The following is a 22,929-nucleotide window of genomic DNA, read 5'->3' as shown; positions in this document are numbered from 1 at the left end:
CAGTTTAAGCACATTTAGACTTGGATGCTTAACTGATGTGCTCCTTGCTAAAACTGAACTCCCTAACAGGCAGAAACGTAGTGCCGCAAGAGTTTGTTTACACATTCACACCATTTACGTCGGCCATTGCTTTATTTTTATTTTATTATTTACGTCTCATGAATATACTGGCGTACATGTGTAGACCTGTGTATTTGCGTGTCAGGTCATTTATCTTGTTTGTGTGCTTTCGCATGCATAGATGACTCAGTTCCGAGGTGACATTGTTGTCACATGGTTGAAAGTGGCAGCAGTCACTCTATAATTAGGGGCTTTATTTGGTCCTGGATTGTTTTTGTCCCTGGGTGCGAATAATATCAAAGCAACAAACAACTCGTTTATTAAATTATACATGGTCAAGGGCCATCACAACACACAGTACAGCTAATAAGCAACAATCACAAACAAACAGAACTCTAACTGACGGGTGCTATGGCACTTATGATCATTTTCCTCACTCATGACCTGCAGTTTGAACCCAGGCCTGTCAGCTAAGGATGTCTGAGGAACAGAATCAAAAGCAAGACGGGCATGACAAATTGCTGGAGCGTTTTCCTCTTGATTCCTTGCTGTAGAAGGAGCCAGGTGGGCTCTGAGGAAGGTCCTTGTAAATGCCCGGATCTGTATGGGACATTGCCTTGCAGGTTTTTGACTTGTTTCATTTTGTCACCTTGCAGAGTGTGGTTCATGATTAAGCCCAAAGCAAACAATATGCTCTACGGTCTTCCGCATTTCACTCCCATCCGAGCTTAGGGCCTGCTCACCCTCCCAACCCTGCAATTCTGCCATAAAGCCCACGGTATTTTGGGATCTGAGATGAAGCTAAACTGTGTACTTCACCACATAACCCAGGCAGTGATTTTTGTGCAGAAATGTCCTCGACTGATGCTGTCGAGTCTTTGTGTCTGAGGAATCTCACAACTCACTGCTGGAGATGTCGTGACTCACGTCTCATTCCCAAAGCGCGACTGTCCGCACGTTTTACGACCAGCGGTCCTGCCCTGTCGATAGGACCGGCCAAAGGTCCTGGTGTCACATACTTTACAGACAGTCGATTCTTCACTTGGCAGATTCCATAGTGGCGGGGAATGGAGGGCGGCTGAGCCTTTTTTTAGAAGTCTCAGTAGAAGGTTTTTTGGACCTTGCACTGAGGCTAGTGCTTTCGGTGTTATGTTTGCATTTCTTGGTGGCTTTTGCGAAGATGCTGACGCCGTAGAATCTGTGAGAAAGATTTTCTTTCACGGAGAAATAAGATGTAGCCTTATGTTTCTAGTTCACTGTATTCAGTGTGAATTTATTTTCTGCCACCATGGGCTGTGGTGTTATCTTGTTACAAAGCAAAATTTGCTGAGTTTGTCTTCTTGATGCATTTCCTACTACATATTTCAGCAACCACTTCCTGTCTTTAGAGCAATGTATAACGTAGATTAACCATAATTCTACTGGCTACTGGCGACATTCTCTTTGAGCTGTGGGCCAACTCTTCTGTGCTTTTGATTTTATGGTGTTTGTGGAGCTTTTAGTGATGCTCACGTTTTCTTTGGTTAATTTTGTTCATCTCTCACTCACTGTACAGTGATTTGAGTATATGAAAAGCACTTAATAAAATATATGATTTAATACTTGTCTGAGCTACTTTGGTAGCTGTCTTGCTTTATAAATGTGTACAGTTAGAAAGCTGAAGCATCAAGGTTAGCAATGAGAAGTGTTTACTGTACAAATACAATGAACAGAGCGTGGCACTTAAAGCTCACACAGAAAATGTGCTTCTGAATTTTAGTTTTAAGGCTAGAGGGTCAAATGAAGGTCATGGTGTCATGCATCATTACTACAAATGTGGGGAATGGAACTCCTCACTCGTGATTTCAGACTGCACTGCCAAGAGACTGGTCTGGAAATAAACTCAACTAGAGTTCTGCCATGTTTTTTTTTTTTTTTTTTCATTGTTTAGAAAAGAAAAACAGTCTGAAATAGAAACTGAACTTGACTGTTAAAACCACAACACTTTAGTTCCTAATAAGAGCTCTTGCAGTCTGAAAACATGCTGATGACCGTTGTTATTTTTAGCCTCCCTCTGTGGTCACTTAGTAGAAACAGAACAAGTAGCTTCCCTATCCTGGATGTATGCTTCAGTGGAAAACATGCCACTTCTTATGAACTCCTGCTGGCGTATGTTTGCTCAACCCGCTTTGACGCTTTCTTTGAAAAGCTTCCGATTCGTTCCGGAATTCTTCCGGAAGGGCAGAAAACAAATGGGGTTTTGTGACGGGTGCAGAGGCAGCTGCTGAATGTAGCCTTTGAGTGTGCGTGTGCATGTGTGTGCCTGTGTGTGCCTGTGCCCTTGGAGGGCAATGGATGCGTCCAGATTAGCCCAGCCTGAGGTCAGCTGACCCAGATGTGGCTGTGGTCTCCCCTCTATGCTGTGCTCAGCAGCGATTGGCCCACCTGCCCAGCTGCACGGCCATGCCTGGCTCCATCCGGCCCACAAGGGCAATTATACACGTGCTTCAGACCTGTTTTACTTGGAGTCCAAGAAAAGGTATTGCCTTACAGCATCAGCACAAGGTCCAATTAAGCCCCACCTTCTCTGTACCACATCCTATTTATGCAAGTTCAGTTGAATTTGCAATTTCCTGTCCAAACCCTTTTTTTCATTATCGTAACTCCAGAGCAGGTTTTCTGCAAGCGCAGACGAACTGAGTGAACTTTAAAACTGGTAACGCTAGATGTCACTTTATCGACGGTCCCACATTCTCTATTTATCTGCGGCTGTAAATGGGCTTTCCGGCACAGTGGCAATAGCTGGGGCTCGATTTTCTTTTTCAGAATTTGAGAGGCTCTTTTTCCGGACTTGAAGAGCGCTTTTTCCATCGCATCCTGTTGGCACCACACTGCTGGGCACTGATAAGGCCAAGTTCCTCCCTTCTCCTGCTCCCATCAGAGGTTTAGCATTTAGTGTGCGCTGGGGCTCGATGCTGTAGCCTGCGCTGGGGCTCGATGCTGTAGCCTGCGCTGGGGCTCGATGCTGTAGCTTGCGCTGGGGCTCGATGCTGTAGCATGTGCTGGGGCTCGATGCTGTAGTGTGCGCTGGGGCTCGATGCTGTAGTGTGCGCTGGGGCTCGATGCTCTAGCCTGCGCTGGGGCTCGATGCTGTAGTGTGCGATGGGGCTCGATGCTGTATCGTGTGCTGGGGCTCGATGCTGTAGTGTGCGCTGGGGCTCGATGCTGTAGTGTGCGCTGGGGCTCGATGCTGTAGTGTGCGCTGGGGCTCGATGCTGTAGCGTGCGCTGGGGCTCGATGCTGTAGCGCTGGGGCTCGATGCTGTAGTGTGCGCTGGGGCTCGATGCTGTAGTGTGCGCTGGGGCTCGATGCTGTAGTGTGCGCTGGGGCTCGATGCTGTAGCGCTGGGGCTCGATGCTCTAGCATGTGCTGGGGCTCGATGCTGTAGCGTGCGCTGGGGCTCGATGCTGTAGTGTGCGCTGGGGCTCGATGCTGTAACCTGCGCTGGGGCTCGATGCTGTAGTGTGCGCTGGGGCTCCATGCTGTAGCCTGCTCTGGGGCTCGATGCTGTAGTGTGGGCTGGGGCTCGATGCTGTAGCGCTGGGGCTCGATGCTGTAGTGTGGGCTGGGGCTCGATGCTGTAGCGCTGGGGCTCGATGCTGTAGCGTGCGCTGGGGCTCGATGCTGTAGCCTGCGCTGGGGCTCGATGCTGTAGCCTGCGCTGGGGCTCGATGCTGTAGTGTGCGCTGGGGCTCGATGCTGTAGTGTGCGCTGGGGCTCGATGCTGTAGCGCTGGGGCTCGATGCTGTAGTGTGCGCTGGGGCTCGATGCTGTAGTGTGCGCTGGGGCTCGATGCTGTAGCGCTGGGGCTCGATGCTCTGTCGCCTGTCTTAGCTGCACGTTCAGCAGTCGGTAGCGGAGAGGAGCGCCTGCAGGCCGCAGGCTCTTGATGTGGCGTCTGCGGTCACGCGCTTCAAGGTGAGAGGAGGAAAGAGCTGTGCGCTGAGAGCAGCATCCGCCCCCTGTGCGGTCGGGGTGAGCGCGGGTGGATGTGGTGGCTCCCACGTCACGGGCCACCTGCTTTCAGTTCACACACTTTCAGTTTCTGAGATCTTTCGTCACCCGACCAGTCTGCCGATCCCAATCCAGATTCATGGTCAGCAAGCAGTGTCCGCTCTTTCAGTATTAATCTAGAGCCGCTTGCTGCATTTGGTCAGGTGTGCCAAGATGGGTCGCTGCTGTGGGTCCGATACAAGGTTATCTGACAGATGCTTGGTCCGTCACTCCTGTGGTTGCGGTTCCCTGCCTTTCTGCTGAAACCACAGGTATCCTCCGGCATATCAAAATAGCCTGCAGTAGACCGCTCTGTCCTTTCATTTTGAAAAGGCTGAATAATTGATGGAAATGATGAATGGGCGATGCAGAAAACGGCCTCATCGCCTTTCGGCCGATCCTGCAGTGTCCAGCCTCGGAGTAGAGCCGGCCTTGTGAAGATCCTGTGGAGAGCTTCTGCAGCAGCTGCTACCGCTGAACTCGTCAACCCTCTATGCTAACTGGAGCAGACCAAGCATTCCAGCTATTTAGAGGCGGGAGAATTGGGTCGCGGGCGTCGCAGGGAATTGGGTTCGGTGGTCCCGACAGCTTGAAGCGGTGACTCTGCGGTGGCAGCGGCGAACTTTGAAAAAAAAAAATGTACGAGAATAGAACGGGAGGGGGAAAGTTTTTGGATGTCATGACGCCGCCGTTGACGGATTGCTTCAGACTTGAGCGAGGTCCCTGCGGTTGCTGGACCAGATAAATACCGCAGTGCTGCAGAAACACAGCCACGAGGCTGCAGGTAGCAGGCTGTTATTCGTAATGGGGCGCGGGGCGTTTGGAGCTTGTGAGGAAATGTGCTGTGAAATTCAGGAAGGCTATTTGTGGCTGAAGTGGAGAAAGTAAAGAGAGCTTGACTTTCTGTTCTATATTAATGGCCTCCCTGTCCACATCAGTCATGTCCCCTTTCCTGGTCCGAGAATGGCCATGAACTAATATCTGCCTGGAATTGTTACAGCACGCATTAATGTACTGTTATTGGGGTCTGTGACATAAGAGGTTTATCCAGGCAGTTCACAGAGTGCTTTTATGTCCTTTGAACTCTTCCTTCCCGATGAGTTGCGTGCGTTTATCAGTATTTAGGCATTTAGTCCTCACTACATAAAGAAGAGAGTACACAAGCCTGGGTGTATCACACTGGGAGCTTATCTGGGTTGTTGCATGAAGCATCATGATGCGCATGACTTCCTAGATGAGGATACAGTACCAGACCATTACAGGCTGGCTCATAACATCAAACCTGGGCAAAATGCTGGGCAGTGGGCAGGAAGGAAAGTGCTGGACTCATGGGTCTTCAAACCTGGGCTGATATGTTTTTGAAATGCTTTTTGGATGGCAATAACGTTTGAGTGGATGGAGATGACATTCCTGAGAATGAATTTTTACCTGATATAGAGGTATGAAAGCATCTATGGAGTATTTTTTGTTAAAATTGCTGTTAAAATTGTTTGTAATATTTTGGGTTTTTTTGGTATCTCTAACTGGTTATGGTATTGCAATAATTGTTTAGTTCATGTTTGAAAGTATTGTAGCCCAAGCCTACAAGGTAGATGCTGTACTTTTTTGTATTAAACACTGAATATGATTCTGTACCATTTCATGGATAGCATCACAGGTGCAAACTTGTGATATAGATTTGAGTCCAAAATCAATGCCAGGTTTAAGCAGTTTGTCACAGTTTGACATTGCTCAGGCTCATCCCTCATTGTATGGCCAGCCAGCTGAGAGCAGCGTCTGATGAGGTTTATAGGTAGGATATGTTTGCTGTCTGGAGATCCTGTGCATTACAGAAAGCCTGAAGCATATGGGCAGGAGCACAGCTGTTGTAGGTGAGCTCTGTGGCATTTAATAGCTGGTTTCTGCTGGAAGGTCAGAGCACAGCAGTACCATGGAGACCAGGACTGGCTTTCACTGTGCACTCTGGGGGCAAGAGTCTCCATGGCGGGCAGAGAGGCTGAGCCAGCAGGAAGGCATTTAAAAGTGAATTAAAATGTGTGTGTTTGAGAGACTGGGCAGAGAGATGGAGGGAGAGTAAAAGAAATGGAAAAAATAGGAAGGAGGTATTCTAGGATGTCTTTGTGCAGTTGGGAAGGATTCCATCCCTGTCAACATCGAACAGAGGAAGGAATTAAATTTCTGAGACGCTCCTCTCTCCCTGGCTTTGTTCACCGAATTACAAGCCCGGAATCTCTTTTCAGACGCGGGTTTCATCAAACCGATATCCCCTCAGGGAAATCAAGGATTCATTCTGCCTGTCGAAGCCGAACCGTGAGCTCCATTCCCTGGCAGTCCCGGGCAGCCCTCCCTCAGTGGAGGGTCCCGTGCTCGGGATTTCGAACGCCCTCCCTCTTTGAAGCGCCCTCCCCCTGCCTGCTCGGGTCCGAGGCCGTGTAATAGGATGAAGGAGGCCGGCCGAGTGGCAGTGACCCAGGGCCTGAAGGCTCCAGTGCTGCTGCTCGTCTGGGGCGTGAGGTGGCGCAGCAGAGGGGACTTTCCAGCACCAGCAGCTGCGCAGCCCGTGGCCCCCTTTCATCAACCTCACCACGGCCCCCTGGCCTAGCGACAGGCTCGCCTTGCTTGGGTGAAGCCTTTCACATTACATGTGTGGATTTATTTCTTTTTTCTTTGCTCAGTCTAAGTCATAGAAAAGTGATTGAAGACACCCAGCAATTTGTTTTTAGTGGAAATCCACTTGGAAATATGAGAAATGTGTAAAATCATGTAAAAATCTAGCTTTTTCACTAGCCTGCTTTGAGCTTGGACTCGGGTTGTGTATGATTCCTTGCTCAGTTTCCTGGCTGTGAGTGGTGTGAAACTGGAAATACTCAAGCTGGGTTTTCCCATGATTCCACGCCTGAGAGACTCTGCGGCGACGCTGTGGGGTGTGGGCGGGGCTACCCCCTGACACGCCCACCCCCCTGATGATGTGGACCTGGGTTTGTAGTGGTGCTCTGCTGGGTCCTGCCTCGCAGTGGCTCAGTTCCGGAGACTGAAACAAAAAGACACTTATTTAATGAGGCGGTTCCCCCTGCATAATTGCAGACTGCTCATAAAAGCCCCATTACAGGCAGAGTATTTTTAGAGGGGAAAAACAGTCATTACGGAGAAAAAGTGAGATGCTTGTCATTGCAACGGCGAAACGCATAACTAAAGGGAAGCTCTGTTGGGTGTTTCCCACCCCAGCCCTTCTGGGACCCCGCCCCCCGCCCCCCACCCCCCATCTTCGCCGGGCGTTTCCACGGCAATGGCGCCGTCATGGTGCATGGTGTCGAGCAGAGCAGCGGGCCCAGGGGACTTTGCCCAGATTAAGCGTGATGTCACCCTGAGTGAAATCTCAGTAATTAGTGTGGAGGGAGGGAGTTAATCGAATGGTTGACTGTGCTCACAGTTCCTGCTCTTAGCCTTCTACTGAGCGGTTTCTGTGCTGACACTCTTTTTGGCTTTGTGCTTTTCCTCGTGGGATTCTGTGACGCACATTTAGGCTGTTTACCACATGACCCTTTTCATGTGTGGTTATTGGTTTCTGTTAAATCAAGGACTAACTTTTGCTGTGTGGCCTGTGTAGAAGAAGTGGAGCTTAGGTTGTTTAATGAATGAGCACACTTGCCTATCTAATCCTGTTCCCTGAGTCACCATGTGCACAAACCTCATTGGTACAGAACAAATAAACTGCAGATTTGGGTATACATGATTTCAGTGCACTTCTTAAATCGAAGCTAATCTTATTGGCATTGTTGTTTTTCTCCCCTCTGAAAATAGCGGTTTGTTTAGCTAATTTTTCTTTGCCGGGTGCCCTAGTTGTGTTCATCGTACGCTTGACCTTCCTGGGTGTTCAGTTGGCATAGCGACGCTCGTGATTTTTCTCCCAGCTCCGTGCGGGAGGTATTCTCTCTCTCTGGGACTGCATTTCGCCTGGCACGGCGCACACGCTTCTCCCTGCCCCGCCCCGTGTGAGCCTGCACCTGACCCCGTCCTGTGTTCCTGGCACCCCTTCCCCCTCTTCCTCATTCCTTTCCCCTGGCTCACCCCTCTGGCGGCGGGAGCCGACGAGCAGCGCCCCCCTCGGTGCCGCTGGTCCCTCTGCTCTCCGCCTTCGACGCACCTTGTTTCAGGATATCGGATTAAAGCGTGTTTCTGAGTGACGAGCTTGCCTTACGGTCGCGTGGTTCAAAGTTCGGCTCTCAGGTGTGCTGTTATGCCCTTCGGGCCAGGTGCTCAGCCGGAGATTGTGTCAGTAAATATGGAGCTGTGCAAACAGAGAGAGGGAAAAAACAGCTCTGTAATTCCATCTAGATAAGAGCGTCTGCCAAGTGCAAATAATGATAGTTTTCATACGTTGCCAGGAGGAGTCTGGAGCTGCTTAACGCTTGTGCAAAGTGGAGGTGTGGAATGGAGTGAGCCAGTTCAGTTTTACCTTGCTAGCCGTATACCTCATGTCCGTATCAGTGATTCAGAACTCAGAACAGTGGTGAGTGCGTTCTCATGGGCTGGAGGAATGAGTCCCCTTTGACTGTGGCTGTGAGGAGGAAACGGTGCTCTGCTGCTCCGCGTTAAGAAAGCCAGAGCTGGCGCTGGCCAGAGGGTCCTTTCCTGGAGTGCGCAGTGCGCTGTGCAAACGGTGTCCTGAGGCCGTGTGAATGCTAAATCCCACTGAGTACGGGGCGGGGTCTTGCGCTGATGCCGAGCGTGTATAATTAGAAAGGAGAAATGAGGCTAGCCTCTGTCGATGAACAGCCAGTGCCACGGTACCGAAGTTGCGTTTCCTGTTGACTCTGGGCCTGGAGGGAGCTTAGCGGCGGCGAGAGGGGCAGACGGGCACAGCCAATCAGGCAGCAGATCTGAGGGGGCCGCGGGCAGCGAGCGGGAGCGGGCGGTATCCGCCTGGCTCCACCACACACAGTGTGGACAAACCAGGTCCCGGCTGCCTGGCTAAAACTGTGCCAGGCTTTTGTGTTAAAACTTCAAGCGCAGCGGGCCTGCAAAGTATGTGTGTCTGTGTGGGTGTGTGTGTGTTTATACACTACTGGTCAAAGATTTTACTATACACACAATTTTCTAGCAATCAGAGATTAAAAAAAGAAAGAAATGCCTTTCATTTTACACAAAGAGATCTAAAGCATAATCAAAGAAGTCACCTTTTGCAGTAATAACTTCAGAACATATTCATACCCTTTTTTCTACAAAGGCAGTCATATGGTTCTGAAAGTTCACACCAGCTGTGCTGTAGAAGTTCCCACAGATGTGCTGCACTTGTGGGCTGCTTCTCCGTGACCTTTCTGTCCAGTTTGTCCCAAACTAGCTTTTACTTCACTTCACTGGAAAATGGAAAGAATTTGTTCACCTGTTTTTTAGCCAAATATGGCTTTTTTATGAACTCCAAAAGTTAGGTCACACTATCCTATGCTATCCAAAGATTCCTTTGTCCCTCTGACTATTTAGTTCTTTCCTTGTGCCACTTGAGGTCATTTACAAAATTTACAAAAAGTTACATGTTTAACTAAGTACTAAAACGTGAGTAAAGTGCACTAAAACTTTTGACTGGTAGTATATCTTTGTCTGTTTGACTGTGCGTCTCTCAGTTTGTGTGTGCCTCTGTCCCTGTCTGTGCGCCTGTGCCCGTGTAACACTGGTTGCCCTGTCTCTGCAGTATTTGGAGGGGCCCCAATGTGAACTGCGTGGACAGCACTGGATACACACCCCTCCACCACGCTGCTCTGAATGGACACAGGTGGGTGTGGCCTCCTCTCCCATGGGTGGGGCTCTGCAGTCACAGCACATGCTCTGTTTGTGTTTTCCCTGTAATTGGAGCCCCTGCCCCTAGCATCTCTGAGTAAACTGCACTTGTGTCGAGCAGCCTCCACTCCAGTCTGGAATAGCAGTAATAATGCAGATACCTGCTTCTTTTCCTGCTGCCAAACCCTATTGGCTGAAACCCACACACATATCCATTAACTATACAGTAACTGTACTGCTCCATTTTAACACTCCATTTCTGTTGGCAGCAGAGAAGCAATTCACCCTGTAATTCTACTGAATAAGGGCCTTGCTTGGCGTGGTGCCTTAACTTTGGGGTCATTTAAATCAGTTTTACCTCATTTAGAAAATCACACTTGGCAGGTATGTCATAGGAATACTGTTAAGGTAAGCACTGCACCTCCCAACTGCTTCATCAGCAGTGTGCTGCCATCAGTGAGCCTGTGGTAACTGCTCTCCCCCTCTCTGTCGCCCCCTGCAGTGGGGTAGTGGAAGTGCTGCTGAGGAACGAGGCGATGACCAACATCGCCGACAACAAGGGCTGCTACCCCCTGCACCTGGCCGCCTGGAAGGGGGACCAGTGCATCGTCCGGCTGCTCATCCACCAGGGGCCCTCGCACCCCAAAATCAACGAGCAGGTCTGACCGCTGCCCCTCTGCCCTGCCGAGACTCGCGCACACACACACGCACACACACACACACACACACACACACGCACACACAAATACACACACACGCACACGCACACACACACACACACACACGCACACACACACACGCACGCACACACACACACACACACACACACACACGCACACACACACACACACACACACACACACTAAGCGTACGGAACGGCAGTGTCCTGTTAGTGCTGGACGAGGGCTGGCGTGTGTGGCCGATCGAGCCGTCTCATCAGAGGCTGTGCTCTGTTAATCAGGGTGTTTCATTAGGATGTGCGGCCATCTGTTCGCTGTCCTGTCCGTTTACATATCACTGTCACATCTGGATATGGCCAATATTGGGGCTTTGTGTTAATCTGCCACGGATGTCTTATTGAGAATCTGGGATGCTAATTTGAAGTGGTTGCAAAACTAAATAAAAACATTTTTAATGTCATTGAAAAAAAAATATAAAACGAGGTAAGAGTGGACTTTCCCTTTGAAAAGTTTGTTATCCTTTATAGTGAGCTGATTACACGCTCTTTGGTTTAGTGTCCAGTCGTACGTTGTTTGTGCTTCCACCATCCCCCTCCCGGACTGTGGTGCTGGTTGAGCTGTTCAGGTGGTTCTTTCTGTGGGGCACCAGCACTGAACACTACCCTTCTGAACACACCAGCTAACCTCCCCAACCACTCATTCTCCCAGTCATGGCCTGATCGGGGTTAATACATCACTCATCCATTTTACCCATCTCCACTGTAAACCATCAGTTCTTACATCCATTCATGAACTCACAGTGGGTGCAGGATTAGAAGAGTTGGAGTGAGCTTTGGCCTGTTCAGGGTGTGCACCATCGGCGCCAGTTTTTACGTACACTACTTCTGCCCTGGAGGAGGATTTAGTTTCCTTTCCACCAGACTGATAGTGAGGCGTCGCCGTGACGACTGGAATCCATGCACGTGATGCGGCAGCCTATTTATTATTCGCTTTTTCTTCTCGCACAACTGCGGGTTTTGAGTAAAAAACAACCGCCTCCTCCCCTCCTCCCACACCAGAACGTCTGGCCTTTAGGGCAGCACTATTTCGCTGATCCTTCCCACAGTTCCTAGAAAGAGGCATTGTGGGAAGGAATAAGCGGAAGTGTGGCGGGATCCCGGGGGATGGGACGTCGTGTGGAGGCTGTGCTGGGCTAACCCGGTCACGGCCTGCAGCGGCTCTCCCGCCATCCAAGGCCCGGAATGTGACACCAGCGCAGTTTTAATCCCCCGGCGGCGGCGTTGGTCACCGCAGGCCTCACCCTCCGCTCGCCGAGCCTGAGAGCTGATCTGGAGAAAGAGCCGGTCAGACGTGACCTGAAATGAAGCCCGCTGAAAGGTGCGGCAGTGAAATCGGGAAAGGGAGAAAACTTTTCTAAAGCTGACATTGACAGGAGGAATTGTCATGATGAGATGTTAGGAAGTGGAGTTGTGTTCTTGCGTGTGGGATGTTCATGCGCGCACACACGCAAACACTGTGCACACACTCATCCCTCAAAGCCCTCTGTGGCAAGATGGCCGCCGTTTCGTTTCTGGCATTCCTGCCTGAACCGCGGTGGTGTTTGGCCTCTCGCTCGGTAGTGTTTGGCCTCTCGCTCGGTAGTGTTTGGCCTCTTGCTCGGTAGTGTTTGTTTGTTCAGTAACTCACTCTCTGTTGTGTTTTCCCATTGCCAGTGTGATTCGTTTTTTTTTTTTCTTTGCCTGTGTGAAAACAAACATTGCCTCATCTTCTCTTCCTCCTAGAGCTCTGTAGACAACAAAGAGTTCAAACGCTGCGGACCCTTTGATCCGTTTATTAACGCCAAGGTGTGTACCCAGTGCTGCTGAGCCCGCTGTTCTGCCATGCTTGCTCGTCGCTCCAGCCCCCCTGCCCGCCTCGCCCCCCCCGGCCTGCGCCAGTCCTGAACCCCCCTGCAGAAACGCTGACGCACTAACGCTCTCCCGTCCGGGCTGCGTGCGGCCGTCTTGCAGTTCTGGCTTCCCTTACTGTGCTGTGGAGATGAATGCAGTGTAATGGAGCTTGTTAGGGCCCAGCCCTGCCCAGCCCTGCCCCATTGGGGTTTTTGCAGTTTTTACGAAGAAGCCTCCACATGGTTCACGCCCTTTAAAAAATGGGCGTGGTTCTGTGCAATGACAAGAACAATTAGTCAACTCACCCAGCAAACCAGGAAACCGGCTGCTTTCCCTGGGGCTGTCTGCGCACGAGAGAGACTGTGTGTGTGTGTGTGTGTGTGTGTGTGTGTGTGTGTGTGTGTGCGTGCGCGTCTGTGTGTGCGTCTGTGTGTATGTGTGTGCGTCTGTGTGTGCGTCTGTGTGTGCGTCTGTGTGTGCGTCTGTGTTTGCGTCTGCACGTGCGTCTGTGTTTGTGTCTGTATGTGCGTCTGTCTGTGTATCTGTGTGCGTTTGAGCTCGTGTGTGTATGTCTTTTTTGTGTGTCGTGTTTTGTGTGTGTGCGAGTCTGCTTATGCGCACACATCCTTTTGGGAAAGGGGCTTCGGCAGGTGTGGAGCATCATTAGCTCCTTCCTCTCCCAGCTCAGCCTTGCCTTATATTACAGGCTCATCCCCATTAGCGCTATATCTCAGCTCTGGGTATACTCAACATCGCCTCCACTGCACCATTCAGATCAGCCTCGGCCCCTCCACAGCAGCTACGCGCGGCTCAGTCCAGTGTGCAGAAGTGCAGCAGACTGTGAGCGATTGGGGAACTTGGACAGGAATCTGTACTGTAGGATTAGTGCCGCCTTAGCCGATCGTTTTTCGTTTATCTTCGGGGCCAGCTTAAATGCTCTTAAAAAATTCCCTCAGCCAGATGCTAGCGAGCCCCGTAGGAATTATTTACAGTACGGTGCCAAACCCTGACGAGCGTATCTTACGAAAGAAGCCTGCATCCTCTTAACTCAGCCCCCCGACTCCTCCTGTTACAGACACACGCTCGTACGTGGGGAAGGGCATTTTAATGGCGTGCGAATGTTCCCCTGGAGACGTCTCCTCCCAGGAATACTTTTTATAAATATAGCGGTAAAAATATGTAGTGGCTGGATTTTAGCCTAAATAATGGATGAGGTGTTATGAATAAGTCACGCAAATGCAGTCTGCACGCTCGGCAGTTTGAGGGCTTAGAGCTGTCATCAGAGACCCCAGACCCCCCCCCGGCTCCCCACCCGCCATCACCGCCGCGGCTTCTTGTCTTTACGCCCGGTCCTCTCCACGAGCCTCACGGGACTCAGGAACATCACGCAAGGCTTTCCTGCTGAAGCGCATCTGTTGGCTCCGCCACTGAAGAGCACGTAAGATTCTGAGGGGAGGGCGCGTTGCTGTGGTAACGGGCTCAGGCTGATCTGAGTGAGTTGTGGATGTGAGTGACCCAGCTGTGAGGTACAGGTGATTATGGGGGGGTTATTATGTCTGAGATGTGGGCAGGGGTCGGGTGAGACAGGGGGGGTTTGAGTCCAACACAAGCATGGCAAACGCTGCCTTTCTGAATCGCTCCTCCACAGAGCTCTGCTATCAAAGCTGCTTCCCCGCTGCCCGAACGCTGCTGCTACGATACTGCTCAAATGTTGCTGCAACGTTGCTCCTGCGCTGCCTTAACGTCGCTCCAATGCTGCTTCCATATTAAATCCTTACGAGCGCCTCCTCTTCCTTTCCTGCACCAGTGCTGAGATAACGCTGTATCAGTGCTGAGATAGCGCTGTATCAGTGCTGAGATATCGCTGTATCGGTGCTGAGATATCGCTGTATCGGTGCTGAGATATCGCTGTATCGGTGCTGAGAGAGAGCTGTATCGGTGCTGAGAGAGAGCTGTATCAGTGCTGAGATAGCGCTGTATCGGTGCTGAGATGACGCTGTATCGGTGCTGAGATGACGCTGTATCGGTGCTGAGATGACGCTGTATCAGTGCTGAGATATAACGCTGTATCAGTGCTGAGATAGAGCTGTATCAGTGCTGAGATAGCGCTGTATCGGTGCTGAGATGACGCTGTATCGGTGCTGAGATGACGCTGTATCAGTGCTGAGATAGTGCTGTATCGGTGCTGAGATATCGCTGTATCGGTGCTGAGATAGCGCTGTATCGGTGCTGAGAGAGAGCTGTATCGGTGCTGAGAGAGAGCTGTATCGGTGCTGAGATGACGCTGTATCGGTGCTGAGAGAGCGCTGTATCGGTGCTGAGATATAACGCTGTATCAGTGCTGAGATAGAGCTGTATCAGTGCTGAGATAGCGCTGTATCGGTGCTGAGAGAGAGCTGTATCGGTGCTGAGAGAGAGCTGTATCGGTGCTGAGATGACGCTGTATCGGTGCTGAGAGAGCGCTGTATCGGTGCTGAGATGACGCTGTATCGGTGCTGAGAGAGCGCTGTATCGGTGCTGAGATGACGCTGTATCAGTGCTGAGATAGAGCTGTATCAGTGCTGAGAGAGAGCTGTATCAGTGCTGAGATGACGCTGTATCAGTGCTGAGATGACGCTGTATCAGTGCTGAGATATGACACTGTATCAGTGCTGAGATATGACGCTGTATCAGTGCTGAGATATGACGCTGTATCAGTGCTGAGATGACGCTGTATCAGTGCTGAGATGACGCTGTATCAGTGCTGAGATGACGCTGTATCAGTGCTGAGATGACGCTGTATCAGTGCTGAGATAGCGCTGTATCGGTGCTGAGATGACGCTGTATCAGTGCTGAGATAGAGCTGTATCAGTGCTGAGATAGAGCTGTATCAGTGCTGAGATAGCGCTGTATCGGTGCTGAGATGACGCTGTATCAGTGCTGAGATAGAGCTGTATCAGTGCTGAGATGACGCTGTATCAGTGCTGAGATAGCGCTGTATCAGTGCTGAGATATGACGCTGTATCAGTGCTGAGAGAGCGCTGTATCAGTGCTGAGATGACGCTGTATCAGTGCTGAGAGAGAGCTGTATCAGTGCTGAGATGACGCTGTATCAGTGCTGAGAGCGCTGTATCAGTGCTGAGATATGACGCTGTATCAGTGCTGAGATATGACGCTGTATCAGTGCTGAGATATGACGCTGTATCAGTGCTGAGATGACGCTGTATCAGTGCTGAGATAGCGCTGTGCTCTGAGCGAGCCCAGAGATCACCTGACCCGTCTCATGTCCAGCTGACCTATTTACAGGGGTGTCTGCCTTTACTTTGGGGGACAGAAAAGCTGTTTTTGTTTTCTATTTGTATTCCTGTGGGAGAGGTTTTCTTTAACTAGGCTTTTTCATTGGACGGCTTTGGTGCCGGTACAAGGAAGCGGTGGTCTGCTAGAACCTCTCGTTATTCGCCCCCCTGACAGGTGTGGGGCTGAGGGGCCCGGTGCTGACTCATTCAGGGCGCCAAGGCAACCAAAGTCCTTCATATGCCCCATTCCTCTAACTTTCGTCAAAAGTGTGATCTGGTCCAGCCATTTTAGGCACCGTTCGAATAATGAACTGCTACCCCAGTTATGTCAGGCAGTTGTCGCTTGCTGGATAGAATATAGGCCTGTTACACAGAACCAGTAAGTGGGTGGATTAGAACAGTTGTGCACATGCTAGTCTGTCGAAACACATGGGACTATAAACATGCAAATGGCTGTTCCAAAGCAAAGCTGTGGGAGAGAAAAAGTAAACTTTGGATTCTGTTATTGTGCGGAGAAAATAACTGCTTATCGCGATTAAGGAGATTAAAGGCTCTGTACCCCATACACGAACAACTGTACAGTGCAACAATGATATTGATTGTCCCCTTAGAGTAGAAAGAAAAGAAAGTACTTTTTCAAGTATGCAACAAATTAGGCTACATAATTTTAAGATTCAAGTGTTTTGTGCAATTCCGTATGTTTACTAAATTTGCTGCTGAAATATTAGCCATTTAAAGGGTAAATAAGTACATTTGAGTTTGCTTTTCAGGGGGAACTGCAAACTGTGTAAGACACTGAATTTGGAGGGACCATGTCACGGTTATGTGTCCCTTAGACCTCTTGTCACCCAGAAAGTGTTCATGTCTCCTGCCCTATGTGACTGTCCATCACAGGGCCAAAGTGCACACATACTGTTGGCTAAATAAATAACAATATGATAAATAGTCTGCCAAAGGTATAAGGGTTAAATACAAAGTAAATAAGTGTGTAAATAATGGGAGTCTTATGATTCGTACCCCATGCATCCCCCATTAGCCTGTGTCACCAGGCAGCACTGGAGCAGGTCAGCCCTCTTGGGAGATGAAGATTTATGACCGTTAGCGCTACTGCCGTCTGACTGCGGTTCAGTACCAGGCACCATTACACCCCTCCCCCGTGACCTCTGACCTCAGCGAGGCAGAAGCGCACGCCAGCTGGTTATGGGCCTGCATCTGTGGCAGCGTTTCCCCGCGTGCAGACGGGAGGGCTGAAGCCTGTTAGCGTGAGGGTACGCATGCGCCCGCATGCCCCCGGGGGGGCACAGGCCTTCGCTTCACGTGCAGCTCACCGACCACGGCAGCTGAACCCGCCGCCCCCCACCCCCAGGGGGCGACGTCACGTTATCTCTCCTCATCACAGCAGGGAAGACGTCACTGCTCCCTGGAGGCCGCTCGTCACTGCACGTTACCGTTAGCGACCACGCAACGGCAGTGCCACATAGTACCAGAGGACAGCCCACTGCTGCAAAAATCTCTGAACCATGAAAATAAATGACCATGATGATGATGTCAGAATTGGCCTCCTGTCTGTGCCCGTGCCTTGTGATCCTCTTTGGACGCGTGTGGTGGGGCATGAGCGGTCATGTGAAGTCGTACTCCAGGGGTCACTTGCTCGAGTTCCTGTCAGAGGAACCGCGATTGTGTTTCTGCGCTACCTCTCTGTGGTGCCAGGGAGGGTCTCCGATTCCATGTTGCTCAACGGAACTTCCCCTCTTCTTTGTCCCGACATGCATCTCATCTGATACGGGCTTTGTTATGCTGCAGGGTTCTCACCCAGTCCAGCTCACAGGATAGCCTGGTGGAAATGTGGTCTCAGACCAGACAGGTAATGCTGAACGCACAGACTTTACTGTCTGCTCTGCGCGTGAGCTCTTGAGGGAAGGCCCATCACAGATGTGACACGGCAGGGTTCTTTGTGTGGGGCGCTAGGCCCCGCTGCATTCTGGGTACTGGGAGAGACAGCATGGTGGAACTGAAATGCTGCTGACTATTCCACTGGGGGAGACGAGAGTAGACAAAGAACAAAGGAGGGAGAAAGAGCTGTTGTGTACCCCACCACCTAAAATTGCATTTGTGTAAGGACTGAAGCTTATCTGAGTCTTTTTTTGGGGAGAGGGGGTGGGGTATTTTTGTTGAGTGTTGTTTCGCACTCAAAGGCTCTGTAGCCTTATTTTTGTCTTTTACGGGGGTTGGCCTTTCCTCCATTTTCTCTCTCTCTCTCTCTCTCTCTCTGTCTCTCTCTGTCTCTCTCTCTCTGTCTCTCTCTCTCTGCCTGCTTTTCTTGCGTCTGTTCCAAACGCAGGTGTCATTTTGTTTTCCTCTGGGTGGCCTCCCCCCCCCGTCCTGGTTCAAGCTGCGACCTGTTCTTCAGAGTGTCAGTTGACAGGGCCTTTTGACAGGGGGGGCTGCCCCGCTGGTTACCTGCTGATTGGGTCTGGAGACGCGCCACGTTCGCCTTTGTGTGCCACCTGTCGCTGCCCCTCCCCCCTCCCCCATGGCACCTCTGGGCAGTACTCCCATCTCCAGCACTGGCACAGGGGAGAGGGCCTTCACATGTGCTCCCCCCAGGGTCTGTGGGGGATGGGGCCTTTGAAAATTTCCCTTTTTCTTTGTGTACTGTAAATATCCAACAGTTAGTTTTTGCTTACACTATAAATATACACTCATTCAGCTCTGAGACTACGGGTTTGCTTAGGTCGGGGGTGATTCGAGAACACTTCTGAAGTGAGATTTGCCGTGTTAATTTTTTTCTCCCTGCAAAAATGTCTCAAATGGCCTTTTCAGGGTGTGAAATGTCCTGTAAGCGATTGAGAGCAGCAGGAAATTGTGTCTGTTATGTCTTATGTCAACCTAACATGGTTTATACCAACAAGGGAAAACCTGATGTGCAGGTTTACTGTTAGAGCTGGAGGCTGAGAGAGTGCCCTCTTGTGGCCGTCTGAAGGTAGCACAGCTTATTCTGGCTGGCGAAAGATTGATGAGGCGAGCATGCGGGACCTCTGCCTCTGATTGGCAGCGCGTTTGATCTCCCCGCCGCACTGTGAACGTAGCGCTCGCTTCCTCTGCATGTGTGCCGCATGAGCCGCCCTCTGGCTGAACAGCTCCGCTCCTCTCTTCATCACGTGCCCTTCCTCATCCTCACCACCATTGCATGAAACGCCTGCACTCTGGCGGGGTGGGGTCGAGGGGGGGGGTCGGGGGGTTGCCTGCATCATGTATTTGTGCTGGTGTACAATATACTAATAATTCCAGTATGATGCCTGTTTTTGGTTTTAATGTATGTGGTAATGTATGTTTTGTGTTCATATTTGTTTGTGTTCTTGGCGATATGATTTGTGTGTTTTCTTTAGAATGCCTCAAGATTGAATGCATATGTGCGTGCTACAGAGTGTGCATGCTTTAGCCGAATTGTCTGAGATTAGCTCCATAGGGCTTCTTTAGACAAAGTGTTCAGGTACTGGGGACACGAGGTGTTAGGGTTAGGGTTAGGGTTAGGGTTAGGGTTTATCATTGAGCGTGTCCCAGGGAGGGGAGGGTGACAGAATTGGGACTAATTCACTTTTCTGAGTGTAAATCATCCCCACCTCATCCCCTCAAAGCATTCACTCGCTCAGGCTCCCCCTCTTCCTTCATTTTTCATCATTCCTTCACACATGACATCATCACATCATCATCATCAGCACCAAGCAGGCTCCTGCGGGCCCCTGTTCTGTCATAGTCACTGAGCTGTAGTGTCACAGTGACACAGCTATGTCCACACACACTGCAATGTGCCAAATACATGAGTGAATGAATTATATACATTTTGTCCTGTTGTCCTTCAGGCACCTGATCAAAGAAAGCTCTTACCCCAAAGTAGCATTATTTAAAGGATCTTCCTACCGATCTGCACTTGCCGTCTGTTGTATCTCTGCAGTACCGTAGGTAGCCTAGCGTTCAGCTGTCTGTCAGGTTCTCGTCGGGTCTCACCTCCCCCCTCTCCTCTCCCTGTGTCGCCCCCCGGTGGCCGGATGTCCCCCCCCTCCCCATCTCTCTCTCTCCCTCCCGTCTACGGCAGAACAACGACAACGAGACCCCCCTGCACTGCGCCGCGCAGTACGGCCACTCCGAGGTGGTGCGCCTCCTGCTGGAGGAGCTGACCGACCCCACCATGCGCAACAACAAGTTTGAGACGCCGCTGGACCTGGCGGCGCTCTACGGCCGGCTGGAGGTGGTCAAGCTGCTCCTCAACGCCCACCCCAACCTGCTCAGCTGCAACGCCAAGAAGCACACACCCCTGCACCTGGCCGCCCGCAACGGACACCTGCCCGTGGTGGAGGTGCTGCTGGAGGCCGGCATGGACATCAACTACGAGGTCAGAGCCCCCCCCGTCCAATCAGAGGCTCGCCTCCCCTCGTATCAAACCACAGTCACTTTACGTAATTGCTGCATACCCTCAGTGGCAGATCTGGTTCGTAGTGTGAACTGCTGTGGTGCGGGTGCTCCATGTACCTCCCCACCTGTAACACGGTAGCATGTTGAGCAGGTCCAGTGTAAACCAGTGAGGCCTGGGTACTTGGAGCTTGTGGTGGAATGAAAGCCTGTGACCCGTCTGGCGGGAGGGGGGCTGTAGGTTAAGAGGGTTGGAAGAGGCTGAGGTCTGAGGAACAGTTTGTCCTAAAGTGACCCGCGATGCGGGAGCCGTTCTGGCCCCTCGGGGCCCCGTCTGCAGGAGCCGTAGCGTGGCGCTAGCCATCTGCCCCGTGTTTCCTCAGGCTGCGCCGGGGACAGCAGGGGTAGGCCCTCCTGCGGCACGCAATTAGCATGCGCCCAAGAGCTGGAAAACGGGCCGCTTTAATTCCTCAACCAAGTAATTGAGCTGGGTAGTGGAGTTCGCAGCCTGTGGGGAAGTGGAGATGAGTGACCTGTAGTCAGTCGTCTGTGAGTCTGTTCTTGTGGTCTTCATCTCTGAACACAGCACCTTCAGTGCTCCCAGTCCAGTCCTGAGTGAGTGTGTGAGTGTGCGAGTATGCAACTATATAAGTATGTGAGTGTGTGTTTGTGTTTGTGTTTGTGTTTGTGTGAGTGTGAGTGTGAGCATGTGCATTTAGGTATGTGTTTGTTCACGTGTCCATGCTGTTCATGCTGTGCTCGCTGTGTCTGACCCGTGTGTGTTTCAGACGGAGAAGGGCAGTGCCCTGCATGAGGCAGCGCTGTATGGGAAGACTGATGTGGTGCAGAAGCTGCTGAGAGCAGGTCAGTGTTTGCTGGTAAAAACAGAGCAGACTACGCGCTGCAGTGTCTCAGACTACACGCTGCAGTGTGTCCTGCGGCGTGTGCTACACCTCCCTCTGTCTCCTGTGCCCCAGGGATCGATGTCAACATCGTGGACTCTAAGGGCCTGACCGCGCTGGACACCGTCAGGGAGATGCCCTCTCAGAAGAGCCGCCAAATCGCAGCGCTCATCCTGGGTGAGGCGCTAACGCTACTGCCGGGGCACGCGATGGGCAGTCCTTTTTTACTCCATTTATTTACTGTTTTTCTTAAACTTTAATGTTGCTCCGGTTGAAACCTGTGGAGATGTGACTGACTATTTACTCTCTCTGTAGGTCACTTGACAGGAACTCCCCCAGACATGGCCCTGCCTCCTCCCCCAGCCCCTCCCCCCATCACATCGTCTGAAGAGAGCCTCAGCCCCAAGAAAAAAGGTCTGTGCTCGCAGCGTCCCCCCGAACCCTTGGAGGGCGCTGTTTAGAGTCATCTAGTTTCAGTGCTGCTTTACTCTGTGTTTACAGGCCACTCCTCAGCAGTGGTCATGTTTGATTGACAGGTTTACAGGTTTGCACAGTGGTGCTCCTTTGATTACTTGAAGCCGAGATCCTGCTTGGCGTGACTCCACAGCACTCGCGAATACACTACTCCTGTTATCAGAGCCACCTTTCACACACTTGGTGAAAGGCGGCTATGATTTTCCTGCAGCTTGTGAATTAGTTTGGAGTTTCCTGTGTGTCTCTCCCCTGTCTCACCTCTGCATATTTTGTGTCACCTGCCCTGGGCTGTGTATTTCTCATCTGTCTCACCCGTCTCTCCTGTCTCTCATCCCTCTCTCCTGTGTCTCACTCATCTCTCCTGTCTCTCATCCCTCTCTCCTGTGCGTATCTCCTGTCTCTCATCCCTCTCTCCTGTCTCACTCATCTCTCCTGTCTCTCATCCCTCTCTCCTGTGCGTCTCTCCTGTCTCTCATCCCTCTCTCCTGTGTCTCACCTGTCTCTCATCCCTCTCTCCTGTGTCTCACTCATCTCTCCTGTCTCTCATCCCTCTCTCCTGTGTCTCACTCATCTCTCCTGTGTCTCACCTGTCTCTCAGCCCTCTCTCCTGTGTCTCACTCATCTCTCCTGTCTCTCATCCCTCTCTCCTGTGCGTATCTCCTGTCTCTCATCCCTCTCTCCTGTCTCACTCATCTCTCCTGTCTCTCATCCCTCTCTCCTGTGCGTCTCTCCTGTCTCTCATCCCTCTCTCCTGTGTCTCACCTGTCTCTCATCCCTCTCTCCTGTGTCTCACTCATCTCTCCTGTCTCTCATCCCTCTCTCCTGTGTCTCACTCATCTCTCCTGTGTCTCACCTGTCTCTCAGCCCTCTCTCCTGTGTCTCACTCATCTCTCCTGTCTCTCATCCCTCTCTCCTGTGTCTCACCTGTTGCTCCTGTCTCTCATCCCTCTCTCCTGTGTCTCACTCATCTCTCCTGTCTCTCATCCCTCTCTCCTGTGTCTCACTCATCTCTCCTGTCTCTCATCCCTCTCTCCTGTGTCTCACTCATCTCTCCTGTCTCTCATCCCTCTCTCCTGTGTCTCACTCATCTCTCCTGTCTCTCATCCCTCTCTCCTGTGTCTCACCCGTTGCTCCTGTCTCTCATCCCTCTCTCCTGTGTCTCACCCGTTGCTCCTGTCTCTCATCCCTCTCTCCTGTGTGCTGTATCTCTCACCCGTCTCTCCTGTCTCCTGTGCTGTGTGTCCCGCAGGCTGCATGGATCAGCAGGTGAGTGAGCTGATCTCAGGGCTGGCCCCAGGGCCGGAGGAGGAGAGCCCGTACGAGGCGCTGTTTGAGGCCACGTCCTGCCACTCTCTGGACAGCCTGGCCAGCGGCAAGTCCTCCGACAGAGACTCCGGCCGGCCGGACAGTGAGGCGGGCAAGGTGTGTTCTG

The 22,929-nt window shown here is 51.4% G+C and overlaps 1 protein-coding gene across 7 annotated transcripts in view; it reads left to right on the top strand.

Moving 5' to 3' along the window:
- The window catches only part of LOC118208009 (ankyrin repeat and SAM domain-containing protein 1A-like), a 102,131-nt gene that overhangs the window by 7,417 nt on the left and 71,785 nt on the right, over positions 1 to 22,929 (top strand). For 6 of the 7 annotated variants that reach the window (XM_035382250.1, XM_035382251.1, XM_035382249.1 and 3 more), the window contains exons 2-9: positions 9,782 to 9,862; positions 10,370 to 10,526; positions 12,329 to 12,391; positions 19,808 to 20,104; positions 20,910 to 20,985; positions 21,099 to 21,200; positions 21,339 to 21,437; positions 22,747 to 22,919. In XM_035382250.1, coding sequence (XP_035238141.1) covers positions 9,782 to 9,862; positions 10,370 to 10,526; positions 12,329 to 12,391; positions 19,808 to 20,104; positions 20,910 to 20,985; positions 21,099 to 21,200; positions 21,339 to 21,437; positions 22,747 to 22,919 — 1,048 coding nt within the window. The remainder of the gene's footprint in view (positions 1 to 9,781; positions 9,863 to 10,369; positions 10,527 to 12,328; positions 12,392 to 19,807; positions 20,105 to 20,909; positions 20,986 to 21,098; positions 21,201 to 21,338; positions 21,438 to 22,746; positions 22,920 to 22,929) is intronic. The other variant, XM_035382253.1, reaches the window with a different exon arrangement.

This window comes from Anguilla anguilla, chromosome 11, assembly GCF_013347855.1.
Source record: "Anguilla anguilla isolate fAngAng1 chromosome 11, fAngAng1.pri, whole genome shotgun sequence".
Classification (NCBI taxonomy): Eukaryota; Metazoa; Chordata; class Actinopteri; order Anguilliformes; family Anguillidae; genus Anguilla; species Anguilla anguilla.
This window is presented reverse-complemented; position numbering and strand designations above follow the sequence as displayed.